Source organism: Mycteria americana, chromosome 4 (assembly GCF_035582795.1).
Source record: "Mycteria americana isolate JAX WOST 10 ecotype Jacksonville Zoo and Gardens chromosome 4, USCA_MyAme_1.0, whole genome shotgun sequence".
Classification (NCBI taxonomy): Eukaryota; Metazoa; Chordata; class Aves; order Ciconiiformes; family Ciconiidae; genus Mycteria; species Mycteria americana.
Window position 1 is genome coordinate 82765212 of NC_134368.1, and position 23640 is coordinate 82788851.

The 23640-nt window shown below is 35.6% G+C and overlaps 1 protein-coding gene across 10 annotated transcripts; it reads right to left on the reverse strand.

Moving 5' to 3' along the window:
* Positions 1–1907: 1907 nt before the first annotated feature.
* ABHD18 (abhydrolase domain containing 18) lies at positions 1908–23337 on the reverse strand. Of its 10 annotated transcripts, none has more exons than XM_075501101.1 (13): positions 23285–23337; positions 22352–22460; positions 18978–19062; positions 17783–17883; positions 16059–16137; positions 15883–15969; positions 15030–15055; positions 12579–12717; positions 10450–10539; positions 9628–9729; positions 7953–8331; positions 5719–5881; positions 1909–4685 (listed from the first exon to the last, which is right to left on the reverse strand). In XM_075501101.1, exons 2-13 carry the CDS (start codon positions 22441–22443, stop codon positions 4634–4636), a joined length of 1395 nt encoding a protein of 464 aa, XP_075357216.1. In that variant the 5' UTR covers positions 22444–22460; positions 23285–23337; the 3' UTR covers positions 1909–4633. The 10 variants fall into 10 exon arrangements, with proteins under 10 accessions (XP_075357218.1, XP_075357216.1, XP_075357217.1 ...); XM_075501108.1 differs by having other exon boundaries at positions 1910–4685; positions 17814–17883; positions 22438–22460; positions 23285–23333; XM_075501106.1 differs by having other exon boundaries at positions 1910–4685; positions 17814–17883; positions 18978–19102; positions 23285–23319.
* Positions 23338–23640: the final 303 nt, after the last annotated feature.

The window sequence follows — 23640 nt, forward strand, 5'->3', positions numbered from 1 at the left end:
TACTTTTTTGGATGGACTGGGCCTGAAGAGTATATAAAAAGCTTTTACAGCTGCCTAAGACTCGTCCTTCACTCTTTGTCTACTTTGTATCATCCCTCTTGTTACTTTCTAGCAGGGCAAGTCAGACTTCCTTGGCAAAACTCACAGTACGGTTTCCTTTAAGAGCACAGTATTTAAAATACTCATATTTGAAAAAGAGGCTGATTTATATGGCATAAAACCAGGAGAATAACAATCGTTACGAGCTACTTTACATTTTAAAACTGATGTTTTATCTTGTGTAGAAGCGTCCAAGCGCACCAGGAAACACTGCAAATTACAGGATTGCGTAATATAGTAGCATTTTACTCACGTAATAGTTTTTCATGAGGAATTACATGCCTACAGACTACACCAACCTCCTTTCAATACTGTACAACTTATCATTACAGCCAAGCTGACAGAGAACCTGACAGTTTAAGATAAACAAACTTCCCTGCCCAACCAACCGTAATTAAGATCAACATTTTAAAAAAAGCGACACAAGCCAGAAACAGTTAAGATAAATAAAAAAAATATTAACTGCCTCAAAATGTTAGCAGCTACCGAGCAAAAACAGCATTCTGAGGATCCAAGGATCTTTGCTTTCTATCTACTATTTAAAGAGTATCTAATCTACTATTTAAAGAGTATACACGTATATGACATTCCAGTAAGAAAAAGCAACAAGACTCCATTCCTTTACATAATGGTACCTGTTGGCAGACTTGCTAGAGTAATACAACACAAGTGATCTATCCTTGCTAAAATAAATTGCTGAGCAGTCACTTTTGAGGGGGATTGTTTTTCAGATTTGGGGGAAAAAAAAAATGCCAAAAAGCTCCATTTGACAATGATTAGATGCATTCTGTTCTAGATGGCGATCAGCACTTAGGTGCTAGGAGAGAAACATGTAAACAAAATGCTAAAAAAAATTACCTGGGTTACTCACAGATAACACACCAGAGCTAAGCTCTCACTCTGTCCTGAGCCTTTCCTTTCAAACGCAGACAAAACGCACTACCCACTCTATTTGTCCTCCTCATGTTTTGTCAGTATTAGTATGCAGAGGTGTTACCACGGCCTTCACTTTTCAGACAGCGTAATTGAGCACCAAAATAAAATTGATTGCATCTTGGTAGCTGGGTACAACTGGCAGGCTTCAGTCAGAATGACTGCTCCAATTCCACAGTCTCAGCCACAACAATTTTCCAATACTTTTTTTTTTTTGCATATAAACATTCTCAAGACTCAACGATGCACCTGCCAGTAACATTTACAGCTATCTGTTCAAAGCGGCTTTTCAGCTAGCGTGTGATATTCCCATTTATATGACAGACTGCTGCAGAAGATGAAAGAGCCTCCTCTTCTCCCGGCAGCAGCACTCCAAAACCCTACCACCACCTTCCCAACTTGCAAGAGCAACCATCAACAGCAAGGGTGATTTTTTCAATTACTGCTGGACAGTCCCACAATATGCTCTGAGTTTATTATGGTACAACACATCCTTGCTTGGAACACAGCAGCAAGCAGGAAGAAGCTGTACAGATTTTGGACCCTTTTAAAACTAGAAGGGATTTTAAGTCCTGGAAATTCTAGCACAATGAAGCCACTGAAAAGAAAAGTATAAAATTGGAATCACAACCATATCTTAACTAGATGATACAAGCTTATTTTCTTTACTAGATACTGCAAGCAGAAAAACATGAAAGCAGCATCACTTTTTGTTATGTGAAGCTTTTATCTTGTACTGTAGATTAACTACTCTTCTTGTGCTACAGTACTAGTAGGAACAAAAAGGATTACAGGATGGCAGTGAGATGCATTTTGAATTCCTGTTAACAAGACAGAAAACAACTCACATCTAACTGTTTTTTTAGGATTTTTATTGAAAAACATTAAAACCAAAAATTGATCAAGGCCAGTTTTACAATAAATTTAAGACATACAGAATGGCTTACCTGCTATTTGGATTTAGCGCAGGAACCTTATTCCAATATTTTTCTCATGCAATTGCTGGATTAAAATCACATTCTCATTTAACATCAAAATGGATTATTAATAATGCTTTCTTAGGGTTTAACCTTAAAATCTGGTTTAAAAAGTCGATTTTCCAAAGGTTAAAAACATTTACACAGCAAGATTCTCCCCTTCACAGACCAGCTAATAGCTTCCTGTGTTTGATAACTGGCAGAAATAGACCACAGAGCTCATTTTTCCTTTTTGCTATTCTAACCTGAGAAATTTTTTAAATGCTTCTTACTGAGCTTTCATATTTGGCAACATTACTTTAGTTACATAGCAAAGCGTGATTTCTCATTCTTGTCAAGAGACCAGTCTTTCACTACTTCTCTCAAAAGACTCTCTCAAACAGGAGTTACATTAGCATGAATCTGCTTCTGTGAATGGTACACCTTTTTGGCAAGTTAAAGTTTGTTAGCAATACCATCAGAACACTAACCTCAGGATGTCAAGTTCCCATCAGCTGTGTAATTCCTAGTATTGTGCGCTTTGAAAATATTTACTTTGGCGTGTTGTACTTTGTAGCCTAGAGAAGCTGATTTTTTTTTTTTGTGCTTACTCCCCACCTTACAAAATCCGTCTTTTCTCTCTTCCATTTATTCAAGCCCTTTCCCTTGCCGCCAGTTATCTCCCTTTCTCATAGCTGCAACGGAAACAGGACATAAAGCAAACAAATACATTTAAAATGCGAGATCTAAAAACGTTGGTGAACAGCAGGCAATGGTCTTGTAAAACACTTAGTTGATGAATGAGCTTGTAAAACGTAAACCCCATAAATCTTTTAGTATAGTATTCAAGCCTTCAATTATAAATTTGTAAGCTTATATTTTATTTCAAACCTTCCAACGTCCAGTGTTTTACTGTATTTAAATGTGCTAGTCCCTTCACACTTGCTCCCGGTATATATAAAACCAACACTGTCTAAAATGATGAAAAAACACTTGAAACAAGCAATTTAACTTCCAACAGAACATAACTTTTTGCATTTTCAGTAAATTTGTATGATAAATAATTTGGGTTATTACCAATTGTTGCACTTCAGTTTTACATAAACTTATCTGATTTTCAAGTGAATCATGATTTCTTCCCAGTTACTAGTCCTGTCTGCCAGAATAAAATTCAAGAGAATTATTTATATAAACTGAGCTTTGTTTGCTTCATACTCTGCCTATTAAAAACCATTACGTTAACCATGGAGACCAATGAAGTGCTTGATTTGAAATGTCTAGAAATCACATATCCGGAGAAATGGCTGGATTTTTCTGTTTGTTTCTGTGTAACTCTGGTCATTACTGTACTAAAATTAATATTGAAGTGTTTCAGTTGTCAACTTCTCTGCAAACTAGCTTTAAAAGAATGTTACAGGAGATTACCACAAAATAAGATGTAGACAGATACCATATACAGCTGACGCATGACAACCTTCTATTCTATTGTAATTTGTTGGCATTTTTGATCCCAAAAGAGGAAACAACAGACTTTGGATTTTCTTAAATGCATTCATAATCCTAATTTTTTTATGTTCCACTCAATTAAAAAAAGTGTTGAAAAATAAGGAGCTAACCTGTGTTGATAACCCTTAGTCTCACATACCTTTTTAATATTATACAGTGAAACTGTATTTTGCATATCAGCGCTGAGAGCACTTTAAAAAGGACCTCTGTTGAAATATTTCCAACAGGTCTTTATAGCACCATATAATCTGCTGTTGATTTAACTGCTTAGAATCAGACTCTTTGTGCCACTGCTTCTAAAGAAAAAATATTATGTTTTTATTTCCTCTAGCATTCTAAAAAAAAAAATATCTGGAAGAAAAAGTTTATATTATCCAACTGAATGCATGTAAACAATTAATTACTAGACATTCTGTTTTCACTTATTCCATTTTTGTGAAACTGATCAATGAATTGCTACATGATTCTTCTGGAATGGCACGGTTTAATTCAGTGGCAGAAAAATCTCATGGATGCATTGAATGAAAATGGATGTCTCTCACTCTTCATTGAATTTTGAAAAGTCTCTTTTTGCAAGATTTGATGCTGCCCCTTCTATTGTATAGCTCATTTTCAATTCATAATAGAGAAAAATCAGCAACAAACACAATGGTTGAGTGCTGCCAAAGCCACAGTACAACACAATAGGAATAGCAAGGGGACGAGGAAGCAAGAGGAAACCAAGGTACCTGGAACAAGCTAGAAATACACTAAACACAAGAGAGCATCTTAGCCCTACAGCAAATTTTACATTCTTTCAATACTTAGATTGGTCTGTTTTCAACTGATACACTATTCAGAATTTATTCAGAATTAAAGGAATACACAATGTGATTAAACATGAAGTACATGAACCATTCATGCACTAACAAATGCTGCACCATTGTTTTTTCACAGGTAAAGCTGAAGCAAGTGTGGCAGAATGGCATTTGGTTAAAATGAAAGTAATGCTGGTACTTTACCACTTTCGATAATTATTACCTACAACAGTCAAAGTCAGTGACCATCTATTCAACGTTGCAAGAGGCTTTTTTTTCCAAATATGAGTTCCAGTAAGCGGAAGTACAAATAAGATCAGTCTGAATACATTATGAAGATTTTTAAACTGTGTATTTCTGAAGAAAGCGGTCAAATGCGTCATAAATTGCTTGTCTAAAACGAGGAAAAAAGAAGATAATTTGTTTAATTTGGGAAAGGGCAGATACAAGTAGCATATTTCCATATATTTACAAATACATTTACAAAGCTATCATCACAATTTCAAAACAGCATTCAATAAAAATGTGATATTAGGTAGTCTTTTCTCCTTCACTTATTTCTGGGATCTCTCACTTCAATCCAGTAATATATTTGTGTTTCAGGAATAAGCGGAACTGTTTCCCAACTTTAAGATGAGTGCAAATGTCAATGGATTAGGAGTTTTCTACTCAAACATGTCAGGAAATGGGTCAGACACACATGCATAATTTATAATAATTTTTGAGCAACTGTCATAAAATAAGGCTGAAGTTTTAAATAGCAATAAGCTAGTGGTTAGCATACCTTGACCCGCTATATTGCTCTTCCTTTTTGTGTTGCTTAGACTTCCTAAATGGGACTACAGTCTTACTAATTCCTTATATTTTAAAATAAACAGCACAAGTATTTAACTTTTTAAAACTAAGGAACTGCACTTATACAACTGATTTATATAACTGTCTTCAGAAAGTCAATGCCTCGTATTACAAAGGCAAGAATTCATGCAAGTACTACTCATTTGCAGTCAAGCTTATATTCTAGTTCTCATCTTCAGTTGTATGGTTTTTCTAATTCTCAGAAGACAACATTTGCAAAAAGACAACAGCTGCACAATACAACATAAGCGGTCACTGCTTGAAAAATATTTTCTAGTGTCCAGTGAACAAACTAACTAAAAGCTTTTACAGGAAAACAAGAATGAGAAGGATTGTTCTCTTGCCATTGGCTTACTGAACAATCCCAGCTATACTGCACCTCATTTTTGCTCATAAAATGGAAATGCTGACATTCTCTCTACATTATTGCAGATCCAGTAACTTTTTCAAAGCAGTATTTGGTATTTGTTGCTTTAGAGTAGTTACAGACTTGCTTTTAGAAGAAAAGTTATGTGTCTCAAAATGATGGTTTTAAGCTCTCAACTATTTTTAAACTTTCCTGTTTACCTTACCTAAAGAGTCCTTGTTTGAAGAGGTAGGCACTGACATGACCTCCATCCAGATACCTAATTTCACATCCGGGCCAGATTTCTTGAAGACTGCGCACCCCAGTTCGAGGAATATACGCATCCTCCTTAGCTTGTACAACTATGATTAAACTTGGGTCAACTGGAACTGAAGAAAAACGAATCAAAATTGAATTCATCTAAGGTAAGAAATAGAAACATGTCAGCTGAGACTTCTGTTGTAAAAATGCTTCTATTTCTAAAAAAATTAAAACTATTCTAAGCTTTAATAAAATTGTATTTTCTAAAGTCTCCAGCACAATTTATCTGTTTTTTGACATTACAGTAGCGAGGCCATCAGTAGAAAAACAAACTAATCAATCCCCTTCCCTCCCTTAAAACAGAAAACTTCACAAGTCTTTGAGGAATGACAGGAGAATTGTCTTTCCTCTTATCAACAAAACTCTATAGCATTCAGGTCAGTTCTCCGAGATCTCTTTTTTTCAGCGAAAAGAACTAGGAGACACCTGAAATTCAATAGAGTAGAAGCTTCGTATAATTTTTTTCCTCAAGGAGAGGAAAAAAGACAACTTTTCATATGAGAGGTCAGACAAAGTGCAGTATGTGTCCACTTTCTTTTCTGTTTCCTACGTGTTTTAGTTACAACACAAAAATCCCAATGTATTGTTATATATATTTATCAATCATAACCAGAATTGCACCAATTAGATTACTAAGAGGAATAACACCAAAATGATGTTGAACACAGAACAGTTCTCTCTTCACAAAGAATATATGTGGTATGGTAAAGAGTGACCAGCAAAGATGTTTGACAATGGAGTGTCACAAATAATTTAGACCTTCTCCTTTCATATATACTAGATCATGTATAGAGGATACGTAACACTAAGAGAGATTCTAGTCTTCCATTTTCTATGAAATCTGAATGTTAGGCAGATTTTCTGAAGCTCCTCTCTAGACACACTCCACCCTAGCAAGGGATGAAATGTCTCCCAGAACATGAAGACACCTGGGAGACAATTGACACAAAGGACTACATCACTTTGACAAGTGCATTAGGATCACAGATCCTCTTAAGTTTCAGGAAAGGTCAATGCTTTAGCTAAGCGATACCTGCCTAAGTGTCTAGATAAATAAGAATGTCTGTACTTAGAATAAAGTTTACAGGTTTTTTTCTGTCTGCTGAAATAACTTTTAAAGCTTTAAGGAAAGCACTTCACCGGTATTTGTCACAAAACATCCCCAGCTAACAGTGATCTGGGACATTGTCCAAGTCAAGAAATCTATGCTTGTGTAGAAATCTTTGGATTTTTTTTTAACATTTCCCGTGGAGTACTGAATGCCAAAATTAAAAAATTAGGTGGCACAGAGACTCAGTATCAAGAATGTTTTGACATTCAAAGACAACCCTGTCAGAGGTCTAAATATGTTCTAGGACATGTTGAGAGTCCTCAGTGGGTACACGCACACTTGAACCATTTTGCCTGAATGGATTGCCACAAAACCAATTCCAAGCCCCCACTCCAGCAAAACCCTTTCAATCAGCTCTGGGAAGAAATCTCTTGTTTGCATTACCTGCAAGTGGGCCATTTAAAGGGATTTGTCCTAGACGCCAAGAAACCCAGGTTCATCAGACAGAAGGCTTGCTGGGCTACAGCTCCCTCTATATGCTATGCCTGTCTTGGGAAACACTATATTCACTAGACTGCATCGTCCCAGAAGGACCTCTGTGGATTTTTACTGGTCACACTTGTCTAAAAGTACCATTCAAGCTTGGTTCTCAGCTATGTAGGCTACTTTCTATCTGAAGTCAGTATCAGATTTCTGCTTTTTCAGATTTACTTGAATATGCTTGAAAAAGCCTATTAGCAGATTAATTAGATCTAGATATTACTCACATCATGCAGATGTTTTGTTCTTTTAAATAATACAAATTTGCACTATCTCATATCTGAAAATAGCCACAGCAAGGCAGAGAAAAAATGAGCAAAGATACTGAAAGGCAAATTTTTAATTCACTTTGTCATTAGTTGGCCATTAAGAAAAACAATTAGGAAATGGAGTGGTAAATAGATGCTACTGAATAACACTCAAGATATTGTCATATTTCAGCTAAGGTGCCAGCAGGTTTACATAATCGAGAATGAAGAAAATACCTTTCCTTCCATCTTATTTTATTCAGTTTTCCAAACTGCACATTAAAACAAATAAATACATACCTGAGAAGTTAGCTACATGCGTACATTCATCCATTACTCCTTTCATGAATCTTAAGGATTCTCTCTGTAAAGTGTCACTCTTTCTTCTTTTATTTATCCTGTGTCCTTGTGGGCTGGTTAAGTTTTTATTGCTATTGCTACTGGTTGAAAATGTTTGATTTATGCACTGCATTTTAGGAGCATCTTGTATTAAGAGTCTTTCTGATGAGGCACTTAGAGGACTTTTATTTGTGGCAAAGCTGTGAACAGCTTCTTTAGATACAGTCTTGTTTGAGGAATCCAGGTCGAACATTCTGGAAGTCACGTCCACATCCTCCAGACTGTCCACACTGTCAGGGAAGTTTTTAACAAAGTCTTGTCCCATCTTGAAAGAATCTGTCTAAACAAAGACAACAGGTCATTTATTAAGGGTTTCTCCTTTAAACCAGTTAGTTAATCTTATTTTTAAAATCAACTCAATATTAAAAAAAAAGGAAAAAAAAAGAGATACAAACAGCACTGCTCACCGTACTTGTTATTTTCAGCCTGCATGTCACTCAATTAAATCCTGATCACCATAACCTCTTGATAATTTCATTCTACATTTCTGTCAGCTTAAAAAGTGCAGGAAGTACTTATATATGGTAGCTTATGATACAAACGTTTGTTTTTAATTCTATATTAAACTCTGAATTTGTAACATTTAAGCTTGAATTTCTGAGCAATAAACATATGTGACCAGGTCTAATGTTAGGCTTAGGACTGAAAATCTACTGTCTCTAAATACTAGGAAGACACAAGCTGAACATTTTGAAATGTTTCTTCATCTGCTCCATCAGTGTTCCTGGAGTGTATTTTACTTAAAAATGGCAAGAGCCTAAGTAACTATCTCCACCTCAGCCCCTCTTCTCCTGTCATAAGATATTTGAAAAGGACTGTCACAAAGCAAAGAATCTTAGGAAAAAAATTATTTATCAGAATTGGCTAGAAGACAGTGTTGCAACATATAAGCAATTCTCAAGAAGTTATCACTCCAATCTAAAAGAGCGGTGAGGCAACGAAATTCCCCTTGGGAAGAGTCTTTCAACCGTAGTCAAGAAGAAAGCAAAAAAAATCTGCAAACAATAAATTGTATTTTGTAAGGAGCAAGAAGCTAATTGCAAAAGCTCTACCTCATGTTTATCCCAGCTGCCTCTTCAATAAAAGTGTAAAGCTGAGGGAGGGCTAGCATCACACACAGAAAGAGAAATAGAGACCTAGCATTCTAAACAAAATAGAAAAGTAACTTAATGTTGCTACGTATTAAAAATATTCTACAGCATTGAGTATCTGGAAGCAATTGCTTCAAAGGGCAATAAACACTGTTTTTATATTTACATGCCAGGCTATTGGTTTTCCAGACTATAAACCCAGTTACTAGGAAATACTATCTACAGTTTAAATGTTTTGATTAAATTCATTTTATGTTGCAGATTACACTGTGTCGTCACAGAAAAAACTTATAGCAAGGGCTTAACACACATTATACAACCAAAATAGTAGCTTCTGTTTTTCAGAAGTTTTCCTTCCAAGACTAAATTTATCAAAAGCATAAGGAAACAACAGGCAAACATGTTTTAGCTAACAACTGGCTACTTTTACTGGAAGTAAAAAGAAGTTACATTATTAGCAAATAGGGAAAATAAACTATACTTACTCCACAGTATTCAAGCATTTGAATGATTTCTTCTTCATAAACAGTTTGCGTAAAATACTGTTTCTCTAGCTCTCTCCAGTTCACTGCCTTGCTCAACACACCCTGAGATTATAAACACAAGTGTTCAGTACACAAGTAAAACCCAGAGATCATTCTAAAATAATGATATACAGAGAAAATTGATCTGTTGCTCTCTGTGACTTGACTTTTCCAGTGAAATTCTGCCCAAGTTTCCAGATAACCCTTAGAATTATTGTAATCAAAGCATAAGCATATATTACAACATAGGACAGGAAACCCACCTCCCTTTAAAAAACAAACAAAAAAAAAGAAAAGGAAAAAAAAGAAGGCAGAAAACAGTCCCACTTAGGGTTTACACACATCTAGACTGGGCTAAACCAACAATGGGTGTCAAAGCCAGTCTATTCATTCACCTACCCCAGCAGCAGGAGTGAAGTACCCCTCATGGCAGTAGTAGCATTATCACCCAACTATTTAAGCCAGGCTTTGAGTAGAAGAAAACATGTTTTCACAGCTTGCTTCCTCACCTTCCCATATTCAGACCAGGACTCTAATCACTGTCCCACAAACCAGCCCCAGCCCCTAATTTGGTACACGACCCACTGAAATAGCTCAAAGCTACCTTCCTTATCATGTGTTGTATATCCTGAGCAGGAAGGGTGGGTTTTGCCACTAGTCACTAATAGAGGCCAAAGGGTTATGAAATGCCCTAACTGAAAAGGTGAATGTGGCCAACCAAAACCTTTTAACTTACATATCTGATTACATTCTAGTATATTAACAGAAATGTATGTTAATTACCGTAGTAAAGACTGCAGAAGCTGTTGACCAGGAAAGACACGGAATCAATGGCAATGGTTTAGGCCAGTTTGTCACTGCCAGTGAAGCCATCTAGAATCAAAGGCACTTATTACATATTTTACTATTGAATTCACAATATGGTAAAAAGAACTCTCTCACCTTCAGTTTATTTGTTTATACAGTATCAAACAAATACACAGTGCCAAAGCAGTTAAGACTGTGGCAGTTGGATATACTTTCACCTATTTAGAAGATACAGCTTATTCTTCAGTGATTTCCCTAACAATAAACGTTGCTCTGGATAGGACTAATTTCAAGGCTGAATAAGTTTTTGTTGTAAGAATTCCTGATGGAATATTTATTCTGACCTTTTAGTTGTTTAAAACCATGAAAAACATCTATAAAGCCTTTTCATCAAGCTCTTGCAAGCTCATTTCAAGGCAAAATGAAGGCCATCTATGAGAAGGACTATTTAACATTCTATACTTTTTAAATTTGTACACTGGAAACAAAATGTGGAGGAGAAGTAATTCAGCATGTTAAGTGGACTCTTTTTCTGTCCTTTAAAATTTAAATTATTACTTTTACATCAGTTCTCAGAACACATTTTTGTGAATATTCAGTTTATCCCAGAAAAAAACAGAGCAAAGAAGCTCAATGTACAGAAGTTCCCTATACATGTTCTTGACAAGTTTTATTGCTCTAAACTGAATAACAGTGTAAACCCCTCAATACAATATACCCCGTCTGTGCCAATGTTCTAATAAATGGATTTATAAAACTGAATTATAACCTATTTTAATTATTTTTTATTGATAAAAACTTACAAGAACACCACATATGTTCTGATAGCCAGAAAGTCTGACTTCTTTCTTCTTAGTTCCAGCCCTCCCCATCAGCAGAACTGAAATAATGCTACCTACCTTCTGTTGTAAAACACATTCTATAGATGATCAACATCAAATATGATTTATTTCCCTGGTTCTAAATTGTACCAGAAGCCCTGTAAGTAAGTCAGGACTAGCCAAAAATGTATCTTCCCGGACTAAGAAAAAAAATTTCAAAGGAGTTTCCAAACTCCCTCTCTCAGATCTTGCCTCTTTCTATACCCATGCTGTATATGACTATTGGTATAGGATACAGTACACAGTTATTCCCATAGCATTTGCACAGCATTTGAAGTCCTGCATGGTTAGTGGTGAGTATACCAGTTTGAGAATTCCAATCCAACTTACAAATAAGACAGGGAAGACATGTTTAACACAAAAGTTGTTGTTTCAGCAGGGTGATGTTTATGTAAATCAAAGGTGCTTAGTACATTTACAATATTTAGAGTTATAAAATTGTGCTTTGGCTGAAAATTATTTTCTTTTCAGTAGACACTACCATTACCAACATTATTTACTTAGCTCCTAACAAACAAACAAACAAGGATCAGCAAAACAGAGGTATGTTGTGTTAATAAGCTTTGTATCTATGTCTCACAGACAAATGATTATCTGTAGAGACGCAAGCAGTAATATTTTAATTGTGTATTAATCTTTCAAATATCTTACTAATACACTGCTGTTTTAGTTTGAATATGCACACTGTGTCATACACAAAATGTTATCCACCTCACCACAGAAATTTTCTCTAATCAATATCAATGATCGGGTAAAAAAAGATGAGTTGAGAACAGAACTAACACCAAAAGTCACCTCAATTACAACATGCCTACAAAGAGGAGGCATTTCACACAATGCATTCAAACACAAAAGCTTAAGCAAGAATGAAGGAAAAGAGTGAGAACTAGCAATTTATCAGTACAGACCTTCTTTCAGAAAACATTTCTTCCCCCTCTCCTTGTGGAAAAAAAACCCATAAATATGTGAGAAGCTTATATTCTTATTAAGCCCGTCAGGAGATGGCTGACAAAGGGCTCTACGATTTGTCAGTACTTATTGAGGATTATACTAATTCAGCACCACAGAACATGAGAATTGCCAACAATTTGTTTCTCATGACTCTAAATGTTTATTTTAAAGTAATTCTGAGAGGAACACTATAAAACAAATTATTTCCGTATGCTAAATGATCAAATGAGAAGTTAAAACAAAAATTACTGAACAGGAAATATAAAAGCTTACATGTCCTCCCATGGATATTCCAGTCATCCCTAGAGGTCCATAGCCTTCTCTCTCTAGCCAGTGCAAAAGAGCTGCCGATTCTAGAACAAGAGCTCCTCCCATCACAAACAGGTCCGAGACATTTTTTAAACATGACCGTCTTTTCTCCCCAGAAAAGGAAAATATAGGATTTATTTTCTAAGATTAGATTTTGACAGTTCTCATCATTCTATACATACTTTTATACAAAGCCTGATCACAATCCCAGAGAATTTTAGAGCTGAACTCTTGTTGATTCAACAGGAGAAACAGCAAGTTCAGATTCTCTGGCACTTGTACTTTTTCATCTAAATGAGGACTAGACACCTGCTAAGCTTCTAATGTAATATGACTGACAGCCTGGTCTTCTAGAAACATACATTACTAACATTAGAATCTCATTAGTAGTAATCTTCTGCCCTGTAAAGTTATAACAGATCTTTTAGAAATAGAATCAAAGTGATACAGTCCTAGGCATACACTATCTCATTTGCAGAAACAATCCTTTTTTCTTTTTTTTTTTTTTTTTTTTTTTTCTTATTTACCTGTTTTACATCATTGAAAAATTGCACACAACATTTGAAGAGCAATCAGTATGTCAGCTTTGGAAGCACTCATCAGTGTCACTGTAAGACTGAAATTGTAAAGTGGGAAGTTTGTCACGGTACTGAGAAATTCATGTAGGGTACTGCAAAGCATTAAAACACAGAAGAAACAAAAAAAAAAAGTAGAAAGCTATTCAGCTGAACCATCAGAGGGACTCTAAAAAGTGGGAAAAAAAAAAAAGTATTTTACAGAGTAATTAATACACCTCTAATTTGGGGAGGTGGACCGTGTATTTTCAGTATCACACAGTCAGGTTACAAAAGGCTACTGGCCTCTTCTGCCAGCATACAATCACATTTGAGACACTGAAGCACAAGGACAAAGCTTACTGTGCAAGCCACAGGAGAAATGAACATAGCTGCTGCAGACTAGTATTTATAGGCTAATGTAATCCTTTCCTACAGCTTTGTTATGAGATTCCTCAGCCCTCTCCAGCTGCTGTATTTATTAAACACTCTTACTAGCATATTAACTAAAACTACTGCTGCTGCTTTGAAACCTTGTATCGAAGAGTGACAATTACTGGTTGGGGTATTAGACTGAGCACTCCCCTTTCAAAGAATCCTTCTCTACATCACACATATACTAAGCTGTCAAGCTAGACAACTGAGAACAGAGTTAGGAATATCCTCGCCAAAATATTTAATTTATTCTTCTGCATCAGATCCTCAATAACTGGAAAAAAACCGCCAATGGATGTATTCCAGCACACACTCTCTCCTGGCACTTTCCTATAATCGTGCACTTCTAAATGCAATAATGAATATATACATATGTTTAAGCAGTTTTCCTATCAAAAAAGCAATTTTACAACAATCATCTTAGTTGGTAAATGCAATTCACTTCCTTTAAAAAAAGTGGTTCTTATGTCAAAATAAATAAAATTTAGCATCTGCTTTGAAAAAAACCCAGAAACTATTTTTTAATTAAAATTTTCTCCTTAAAAGTAATTCTTTTAAGCTTTTGGATTTAGGAAAGCCAAATGCTGAAATCTAAATAAAATCTAGAAAATCTAAAATGCTGCAGTGTGAGACAGTGCTCCTGGTGAAGTCCTAATAAAATGGACAGGTTTAAAAATAAATCACCTTCTATGCATCTTCTACTTATGTTAAATGTCCAAGTTAGGATTAAAAAGGATTAAAACTCCAATTCATATTTGGAGTTTAAGAAATATTGGTAGAATAAAACCATAGCTTTGCCTCAGACACATATCCTGTTGAATTCTGTTTATACTCCGCTGGTTTGGAAAATGTGAAAAGCAAAAAAACAGGAGTGCCTAATTAGGCTTCTAAATTCACATTTAAGAAATTGACTGAGGGAGCAAGTCCTGTAAAATACTGACTATTGCATAGTTTCCACTGACTAACAAACAAGCAACACCAGATTTATTTACATGTCTGACTGTAAATCCTTAAAATATCTTGGAAAAGCAAAATCTTAGCAATTATAACAGGAAAACACACTATCTGACCAAAGATTATTCACAGTTGACTGAAATATAATTGCAGCATTTGTACAGGCACAGTTGTGAATCAGGAAAATAAACTGGTACTTGCATTCACACAACTTGCTTGCATCTCGCTCTATATTGCAAGTTCGTCTTGTGCAAACTTTCCTGATCACTGTGATCTCTTAACACAAAAAAATGACAAAACAGTCTAGCAAAGAGTAGACAATTTCACATTAGCAGGTTACAAGTGGTCCATGCTTGGGATTTTTTTTTTTCTTAATAAGCTCTCAAAGTTTATACTACTTTGAGCTTCTTGAGAAGAAAAAAAAGTGGTATTTCAAAAAGACGGTATCCATGAATGTAACGGTAATACTTACAATTGATCCTTAGGTTTTCTACAGCCATGTAGAAGACTCGCGTTAAAGAAAGTAAAAAATGTCTGTGCAAAAACTGGCAATTAAAACAAGAAAATAAAGTAAAAGAAAATAAAATAAATTATACATAAATAGCACAGATCAGTTAAAATTTTGAACTTAAATGCCAAATGTTTAACTGGAACTAAATGAAGTTAAATGTAGTTTGATGATGCAGTTTGCAACATCAGATTTTACTTTTGTCAGGTATATGGTAGGAAAAAAGTGTAACCAGAGATCCTATTTAATAAAACAGAATAACAGTGTTCTAGAAGTTACTGATGAGTTGATGACAGGACAGAACTTCACTTCTTTTTAAAACCCAAATCTTAAATGGTAGCAGTAAGTTTCTCAAAAGTACCTAAAGTACCAAAGGGTTGCATTTGAGAAGGGAAGGCAGGAGAGGCAACTTTCTAATTCAAATATTAATACATCCAGAAGTCACACAGTATGACGTAGAATGAATGCATAGTTTTCACTCTGTCATGGCTAAAGGAATCATATCAGTACTTTGATCAGTACACAGATTGATATCAGAACTTTTACTCTAATGACTACAGTAAGAAGCTGTAGAAGACATTTTCAAAAACAATCAGAAAAGCAATACTTGGTGTAAAAGTAGCATATTATATTAAATGTGTTCCACTTTGAGTTTCATGCAATGGGCACACTTTGCTCTTTGCTTTTATCCACTGAAAAGTCCACTGGAAATTGATCCACAAAGTAGATATTATACCAGTGTGATGTGTCTTCTACCTTCTCTTCTACCTTCTGGAGAGAACGTTAAGAATAACTATCGTGCTTTCCACAAAAGGATATAATAAGGATTTTCTAGCAATAGGGAAGCCATACAGGCTTCTTTAATCATTGGGCGTGCCATTAATGTGCGTCTCCTCCAGAAGTGCTAAAGATAAGATGTACAAACATATATTAAGATAATATCTGATTATTTAATTTCTCAACAACAATCAATTTTACATTTTACATACTCACATGATCTCCAGTGCCTGCTAAGTGAATGCACACAGGTCTGTGCCTGCTATTCCATCTTCTGGGTATGATGAACTGAAATCTATGAGAAACAAACACCTATTATATTTTTGTAACCCATGCAGGCAAACTCCCAGCGATTCAGCAATATCATTTTTCATAAACACATCCAGCAAAGAAAGGAATCCAAAAGTAGTACAGAATAAATGCCAAACAAGAAAAGGAGCCAAGCTGAAAGATCATGTTCCTAAAAAAGACCACTACCTCATCATCACAATTTAAATTCTGCAGAGTGGAGAAATGGAACTTCAGATGAAGAGCAGCCTAAACAAGTATGACTAGCTCTCCTAGGCAGCATTGTTATTTTCCTCCTGAGGGCACAACAGCTGAATTTGAAGATTAAGATGAACAATATATTTAAACTTAAAAAAAAAAAAAAAAATCAAGACCCCAACATACAAACCATGAAACTATTCTATACACCCAACACGAATCACTTAATGTCTTCTGCTGCTACTCAAGTTATTTACAGTCTATCTACTGGGGAAAAAAAAAAAAAAAAAAAAAAAAAATCACTTCTGAGCCACTAGTATTTTCCCCACAAGATGGAGCACTGTTACTTGCAACAGCGCTACACTTCGGAAAAAAATATTCCCACAATGTACAACGATCTTAAGGGAAATTTGTAGAGCATTTCAAAACTGTAACAATACTGTCCAATGCAACAATTAGCATAACTTGACTACAAACTGTAAGAGAACATAGATAAGGAAACAATCAGCATACTATATTTTCCAGTATGGTACTAATTAGTCCAATAATGTTAAGAGACAGTTTCTTTCTCTAACCAATGGAGAGGTGGAAGAGAACTGATATTTTGACTGTCAAACTTTTTCTGACATTCCTTAGTGTTACATGTTTAAGTACACATAAAACCACCACCAGTAATATTGTTAAAATTGACAATGCCGGTATCAACTTGAGCTGACAAACTTTTATGTTTAATTTTTAAGTTATTAAACAAAGCTTGGGAAAAAAATTCCATCATGAAAGTTTAGCTCAAAACTAAAAGCCATCAGAAATTATGCTCCCTTTCCAAACCCATTCCTCTACTGCAAAACAGTGTTAGCGTGAAACCAGCAAAAATGCCTTTAGGTACCTTCGGACTATTAGGGATCATCCAGCTTTCTGTAAGGATGCTTTTTTTGGCTTGCCAAGTAAGAAAGGCACCAGATTCTCTTGCTACAATTAAATGAACTTACTACTTCAGTACACGTACAATATTTTTGTATTCAATGTAAATGGAAGGCTGGAATGGTTCCTTCAAATACGATATACCATGCTTCTTTCATACAAACAGCTGCTTCTGCTATGTATAAAACAAACAACTACTGTCCTGGTGATAGTATCCTTTATTTCCAGCATCCTGCTCATTTGGAAAACAACAAACAAATAATTAAAATAAAAAGGTATTCCATAGCTTTGTGTAATATGATTTCTACACTCAAAAAAAATTACACACAGATTAAACTATCGCACGAATAAGATTTATTTTCACTTTTGAGATCAAAATCTATTTCAACACATTAGTGCAAGAAACAGTTTCAAATATTTTACAGATAATGTGTGTTAGAATAGATTAGCTTTACAATACAACTATTTATAGACCATTCTTATGTCTCTGTAGTACTAGTTTCAGAAAGGAAATACCACTTGTTTTCTCCTACCTTGCTACAAGAGATTCGACTGGCAGGATACCTGGGACATAATGAGCCAATGGGGAAATGAAGTGCCCCTCAAGGATTTTACAGTCAGATTGCTCCTCAACCTACAGAAAGAATGGGATGATAGTAGTATATTTCATATCAGTGTTTAACTTGCTCTGAAAGCCAATCTCTTAAAGTAGAAGAATTTGTTATAGGATAAAAATGTACTTAAAAAAAACCAAAGCTGAGGTCTATTTCAAATATAGGGATACAGATGTTATCAACAGTCAAAACATTTGTTTCAAACTTTGCTTTTATTAAATGACATATTAAAGGAATCAAGGAATAAAGTGTAATGCTGTCCCATTTTAAATAACTTCCATAACACATACTAAGTTTCGTGCATTTTTTGAGCTTTAAGATCTGACAACCCACCCCCCAACTACTGTATTACTGGGGAAAAAATAAAACAGTATCTGTACAGCCACTGCTTTATTCTCTCAGTTTATTTCCATTCTCCGCTAGTAGCCAACGTGACTGCTTGTCTTCCCATCCCTTCCAACCCCATTTCACATTTTTGCCATTACCTCCTAATTCTATCCACAGCCGCTCAATAGAAGAAAAAATTCAAGACAGCAAACTGTTCAAGTATTTAGCTTGCCACGGCATTGACCGCCAGTGCATTTATTTGACTTTAGAACTACTCTTCATTTCTGATCCCCTATTCGCACTTTCTAGATTGAAAAGTTTTCAGGGCAATGATTACTTCTATTTGCGCACCTTGGAAACACAGGGCCTCCTTTTTTCTATCAAGAGCATTTGAGAACTCACACTACATTGATTTCTTTTGCCTCTACAGCCTCACTTCCTCTTCCCTCACAGATAAATTCTAATACCCTTTTCTTGATACAGAGCAACTGGCAACACCAGTGCAGTCAGTTAATGCCGCTTGTTAGAAAACTGGCTGAATGTTGCCAGAGGTGCATTCACCACCCTATCTCCATGTTCTCCCTAACTCAAGTCTCCACTTGCCAATCCCAGCAGCAAGTCATGCTGTGATTATGTCAGATGTCAGACATCAGGGAAATGTAGATTCACATGACATCAAGATTCTACCCTATAAAAGCAGCCTGGTAAGTTCTAAGTTGATTTCACCCTTATATACCATCACGAAAATACATTTAGTTAAACTGCATCATCTCTTGCTTTTAAGTACCTTGTCAATGAACACTGGGTAATCTTTCGAAACCAGCGTCTGGCATTTTTCCCTGTTTCCAATAATCTTTCTGAATTCAAATATTCTGTTGAAAGGAAACAAGTAGAGAAGATTCAACTTTTAATCTAAAAAAAAAGAGAATATATATAAAGTTTCAGGAGCTAAATTAAGCCACAAAGAAAATAAAAGTTATGAAGCCAGCTTTGCATTTACAGATTAATCAGGCTACCATATGGTAGGTATATAAGAATGTTTTTAACTTAAAAAAAAAAAAAAAAAAGGCTCAGGTACATTGCTTGCAGTTGCACAGCTCTTAAATAATATTTTACACCTGATATGTTGAAAACTTATGTCATTTTTCAGGGCCAAACTAAGACATAGCAACCTCCTACACTTATACATCCTTGTAGCCACACTGGGGCAACAGAGACGGAATGGGTGAAAAACAGGATGGACTGCCAACATCAAAGTATAGTTGCCAATGATCTGAAGTCTAGCTGGAAACAAGTTATTAGCAGCACTTAGGGAAGTTCATGAATGATACAAACTGGAGGGTGAGGTTGATCGCTAGAAGGTAGGGCTACCATTCAGAGCGACCTGGATAAGCTGGAGGAACAGGTCCAAACACCCTAAAGCTCAACAATAAAACTGCAAAATCTTGCACCTAGGACAGAACAGCCTCATGAAACAATACAGGCTGGGAACTTCCCAGCAGCTCTGCAGGAAAAGGCATAGGGTTTCTGGTGGACAGCAAACTGAACACGAGTTAGCAGCACATCCTTGCACCTAGGAAGACCAATGGCATACCCTTTGCATATAGCAAGAGGGCAGCCAGCAGGTCAAGGGAACAGGGTTTGCATTGCCTGGGGAACAGAAGGCTAAGGGGCAAATCTAGTTGCTTTCTTCTGCTACTTAAATGGGCTGCAGAGTCTTATAGAGAAAATGAAACAAGACTCTTCTCAGAGGTATACAGTAAGAGGACAAGAGGCAATGGTTGCGTGTTACAACATAAGAAATTCCTACTGGAACACAGCGAAAGATTTTTTTCAGTGACAGTGGTTAAGCACCGGAAAAGATTGCCCAGAGAAACTACAAATAAACTCCATCCTCAAAGAGCTTTCAGAACTCAAATGGATGAGGTGCCAAGTGACTTGAATCAACTAAGAAGTTAGCTTTGTTTCAAATAGGCATTTGGACTAGATGCCCCCAAAGACGGCGCTCTCAACCCTGAATACGCCACGCTAAGAATAACTTGCTCATTCTTATGGTTGTAAATACACACGAGGATGTTACCTGACAAACTAAAACAGCAGATTGGGGTGGAAAGTACAGAAAAATAGTATAACAGGAATGATCTGTTCACTGTCCCAACATCAGAGAAAACCAAACTAAAAGGACAGAAAGAATATCCAGTTTACCACCATATCAGAAAATAGCTCTACTACATAGCCTTTGCTTTTCTTATACAGAACAGCTAGTCCATTAAGTATTTCTGAGAAAATAAGGGTAAAGGTACGAGACGTGAGTGTGGAAGGTAAGCTAAATGAAGAGATGTTTTGCTTGACACTAAATCCTCTAAAAATACTGCATTTATGTATTTCCTCTGTAGTTAGGAGGATACTGAAGGCTAAATCTTGCATGTGTTGAGGAATTTCAACTCTTGCAAATGAGTTGAGGATAAAGCATTAGGATATCAAGAGTCATCACATCAAGGGTGTGCATATAAAATTCACGTTACATCCAGGCAGGGTAGTCTAATATCAGTCAATCTCAGTTAATGCTTGAACTACAAGAAATTTAATAATTTCTTCTAATGGAGCTTCACAGTGATCAGCTTAAAAAAAAAAAAAAAAAAGAGACAACGCTGACACTGTTTCTGGCATGACAGGGCATACATACTAGGGAGTGGTGCTCCCTCCTCCCACTAGCCAGCGTGAGGATTCAGGAGGAGGTGGTATTCTTCCTTCTTCATCCAGGTGAAGACAGGCTGCTGGGGAAGAGCTCGTCTTCTTCCCATTCAGGGACAATACATAGAACAAATTCATCTTCCACTTTTCAGACCAGCAGGCCAGCAAGCCTGCCTCGTGTTTCCCCCACAGCTTTTGATCTCATGTGAGAGGTATTTTTCCCCCTTATGAAAAAGGAAGAGCCATAGCTGATACCATTATTACTACCAGCAATGCTTCTCAAAATGCTGTTTGACATCAGTGATTACCCTTATAGACCCCATGCACGAGAAACGCCTTGCCTAGTATTGCAATAGCTAATGGTAGAATTAGTCAGAAGTTTCCCTATATAGATAGCAATTGTGTTGGGGGGAGATGGGGATCAGGGAGTGAAACTTCACCCCGTCTCACCAAGAACCTAAAAGTTTAAGAGAGGGTTTTGGTAACATTAAAATGTCCCATTTCAGATACACACACATAACAATACAGAAATGCTGCAATCAAAACAAAACCCACATTTTTTGCTTATTCCAACTAAACATTTCAAAAAGCCAACATTCTCATTTTGCAGGAAAGTCTGCTACTTAAGAGAAAAATCAACTGAAGACAGACATACAAAGCAATCCAAGTGCCATTTCAAGATGAGATGCTTTACTCGGACTTAAAAACAAAAAACCCCCCACATAACTCCACTGCTATCCACACTGAACAAAATTTTATTTCAGTATTTAAAATTTTCTTTATTAATTTTCAAATACATAAGAATTAGCTTATTAAATGCAGATTTATCATTTCCTATTTAAATACTACACAATGCAGAACATATATATGCAGTCACTTAATTTTTAAACTTAAGAAATGCAAGTGCTCAACTTCCAGGTGTCACACTTAAAAATAACTAATAAAAATCAGCAAATATTTAAAAATTAAGAGGTACTTCAATTTTTTTCTTATTTTAAAGACATCTAAAAAGAATGAGTTTACTACTTTGGGCTACAAGAGCAACTTCTGATTACATCTTACACTTTCAAAGCTCATTATTATTAGGAAGTTACAGAAAGCTAGCAAGATCCTCTTTAAACAGAACAAATATTCTGCAAAAATTCAGCAAGTTTTGTTTTTAGAAAACACTTTCAGAGATGCTGCTTGAAGTGTTCTCTTATATGCATAAGTGAAAAATGTAATTGGACACATATACATTCTCTCAAGAAGAGCTTCTTTAAGCACAAACATTTAGCAAATCCCTTTAAGACTTCTTTTAAATCCAGTTCCTCCCTTGGTATGGAAACACATGATTTCCTGAACAAAACAAACTTTAACACTTTTTTTAAAAAATACAGGATAGTAACAATTGCTGGTACTTCAAGGGTTATTTTTTTTTCTTTTAATATAAAGTACTGTTTATGCTGTTATTTTTTAACAAGTCACCTTTTCAGATCCTCTGGCTTTCCCCATCCTCTGATGAAAAGTTTAGTGAGCAGAAGCTTTCTGTACAAGACATCTAATTTACTTACACCCATTAGCAGCAAACTGACATCTAGAAAAAAGAACAGGTAAAAACAAGGCAGTTAAATGGGTTAACTTGAGTGGCAAGTTCATTGATTGTTACACAAAGTAAGTTCTTATTCTGGTATCTGTATTAATGAAAAGCCATACGATTTTATTCCAAGGAAGTTAACCTTGACATTCAGGTCAATTCTTTTCATTTTAAACAAAATACAAAGGCAGTTAATACAAACTCTAGCTTTTTTAGGAAAATGGAATGTAGGAGTAGGAATTTAACATGCCTGATATAACCAGAAATTTATTACATAATTGATGACAAGCCAACTGAAGAGGCACATAAGGTCACAGAACTACATCTTCAGCAGTTCTAACTATATTTTACTTGAACCAGTAAAACAAAGAATGGCATTGATCTCTGTCCTGTCAATATAGCTATGATGGCAAAAACTTTTCAGTCAACATGGGCTTTAATCAACACACCTCAGAATAGAAGCTTGAAACAATATTTAGTTTTAAACAACTAGAAGACTAGATCTCTAGCTACGTAATTCTTCATTTATAAAAAAATAAAGTAACTCCAGTCACTGATGCAAAGAAAGCTTATTTTTTTAAACTTGTCTTCATTGGTGTCTTAAACATATATCCTAACCCTTATTTTATCCATTCCTTTCCAATTTTTGCCAACTTATTTCTTACTGTTTTGAAAATGATGCTTCCACTCCCTTCAGGGAAGAAATCATGCCATCAAAATCCTTACCAGTATCATTTCTTTTTCAGCAAATACACTAGCTCAAATATAGCTAAAGCCAACAAGATTTTAGGCAAGCTGAGTATTATTTTCAAAGCAATACTTACTGAAGTGAACAGGGAGCCACTACTGTGCTCTTCCAATGAAGAAGGAAGAAAAAAAAAAAAAAAAAAAAAGGAAAAGAGAACTCAATCTGGTTTCTTGATCAGCAGGCTACAGGTTATTCAACTAAAAAAAAAGGTCCAGGATCTGTGTACACCTAAGAAAACAATAGATTTAATAATCAAAGACTTGGTTAGTGAGTTACCTTCAACTATTTTCTACTATTTCCAGATCCCTCCATACTAAATGGTCTAAATAACTTCATAACACTCCAAATAGTCTAATTTCATTCTTTTTGTTTGTTTGTTTTTCTCATTTTAATCCAAAGTTAATTTATTCTGCCACACTTTAATATGGTCAT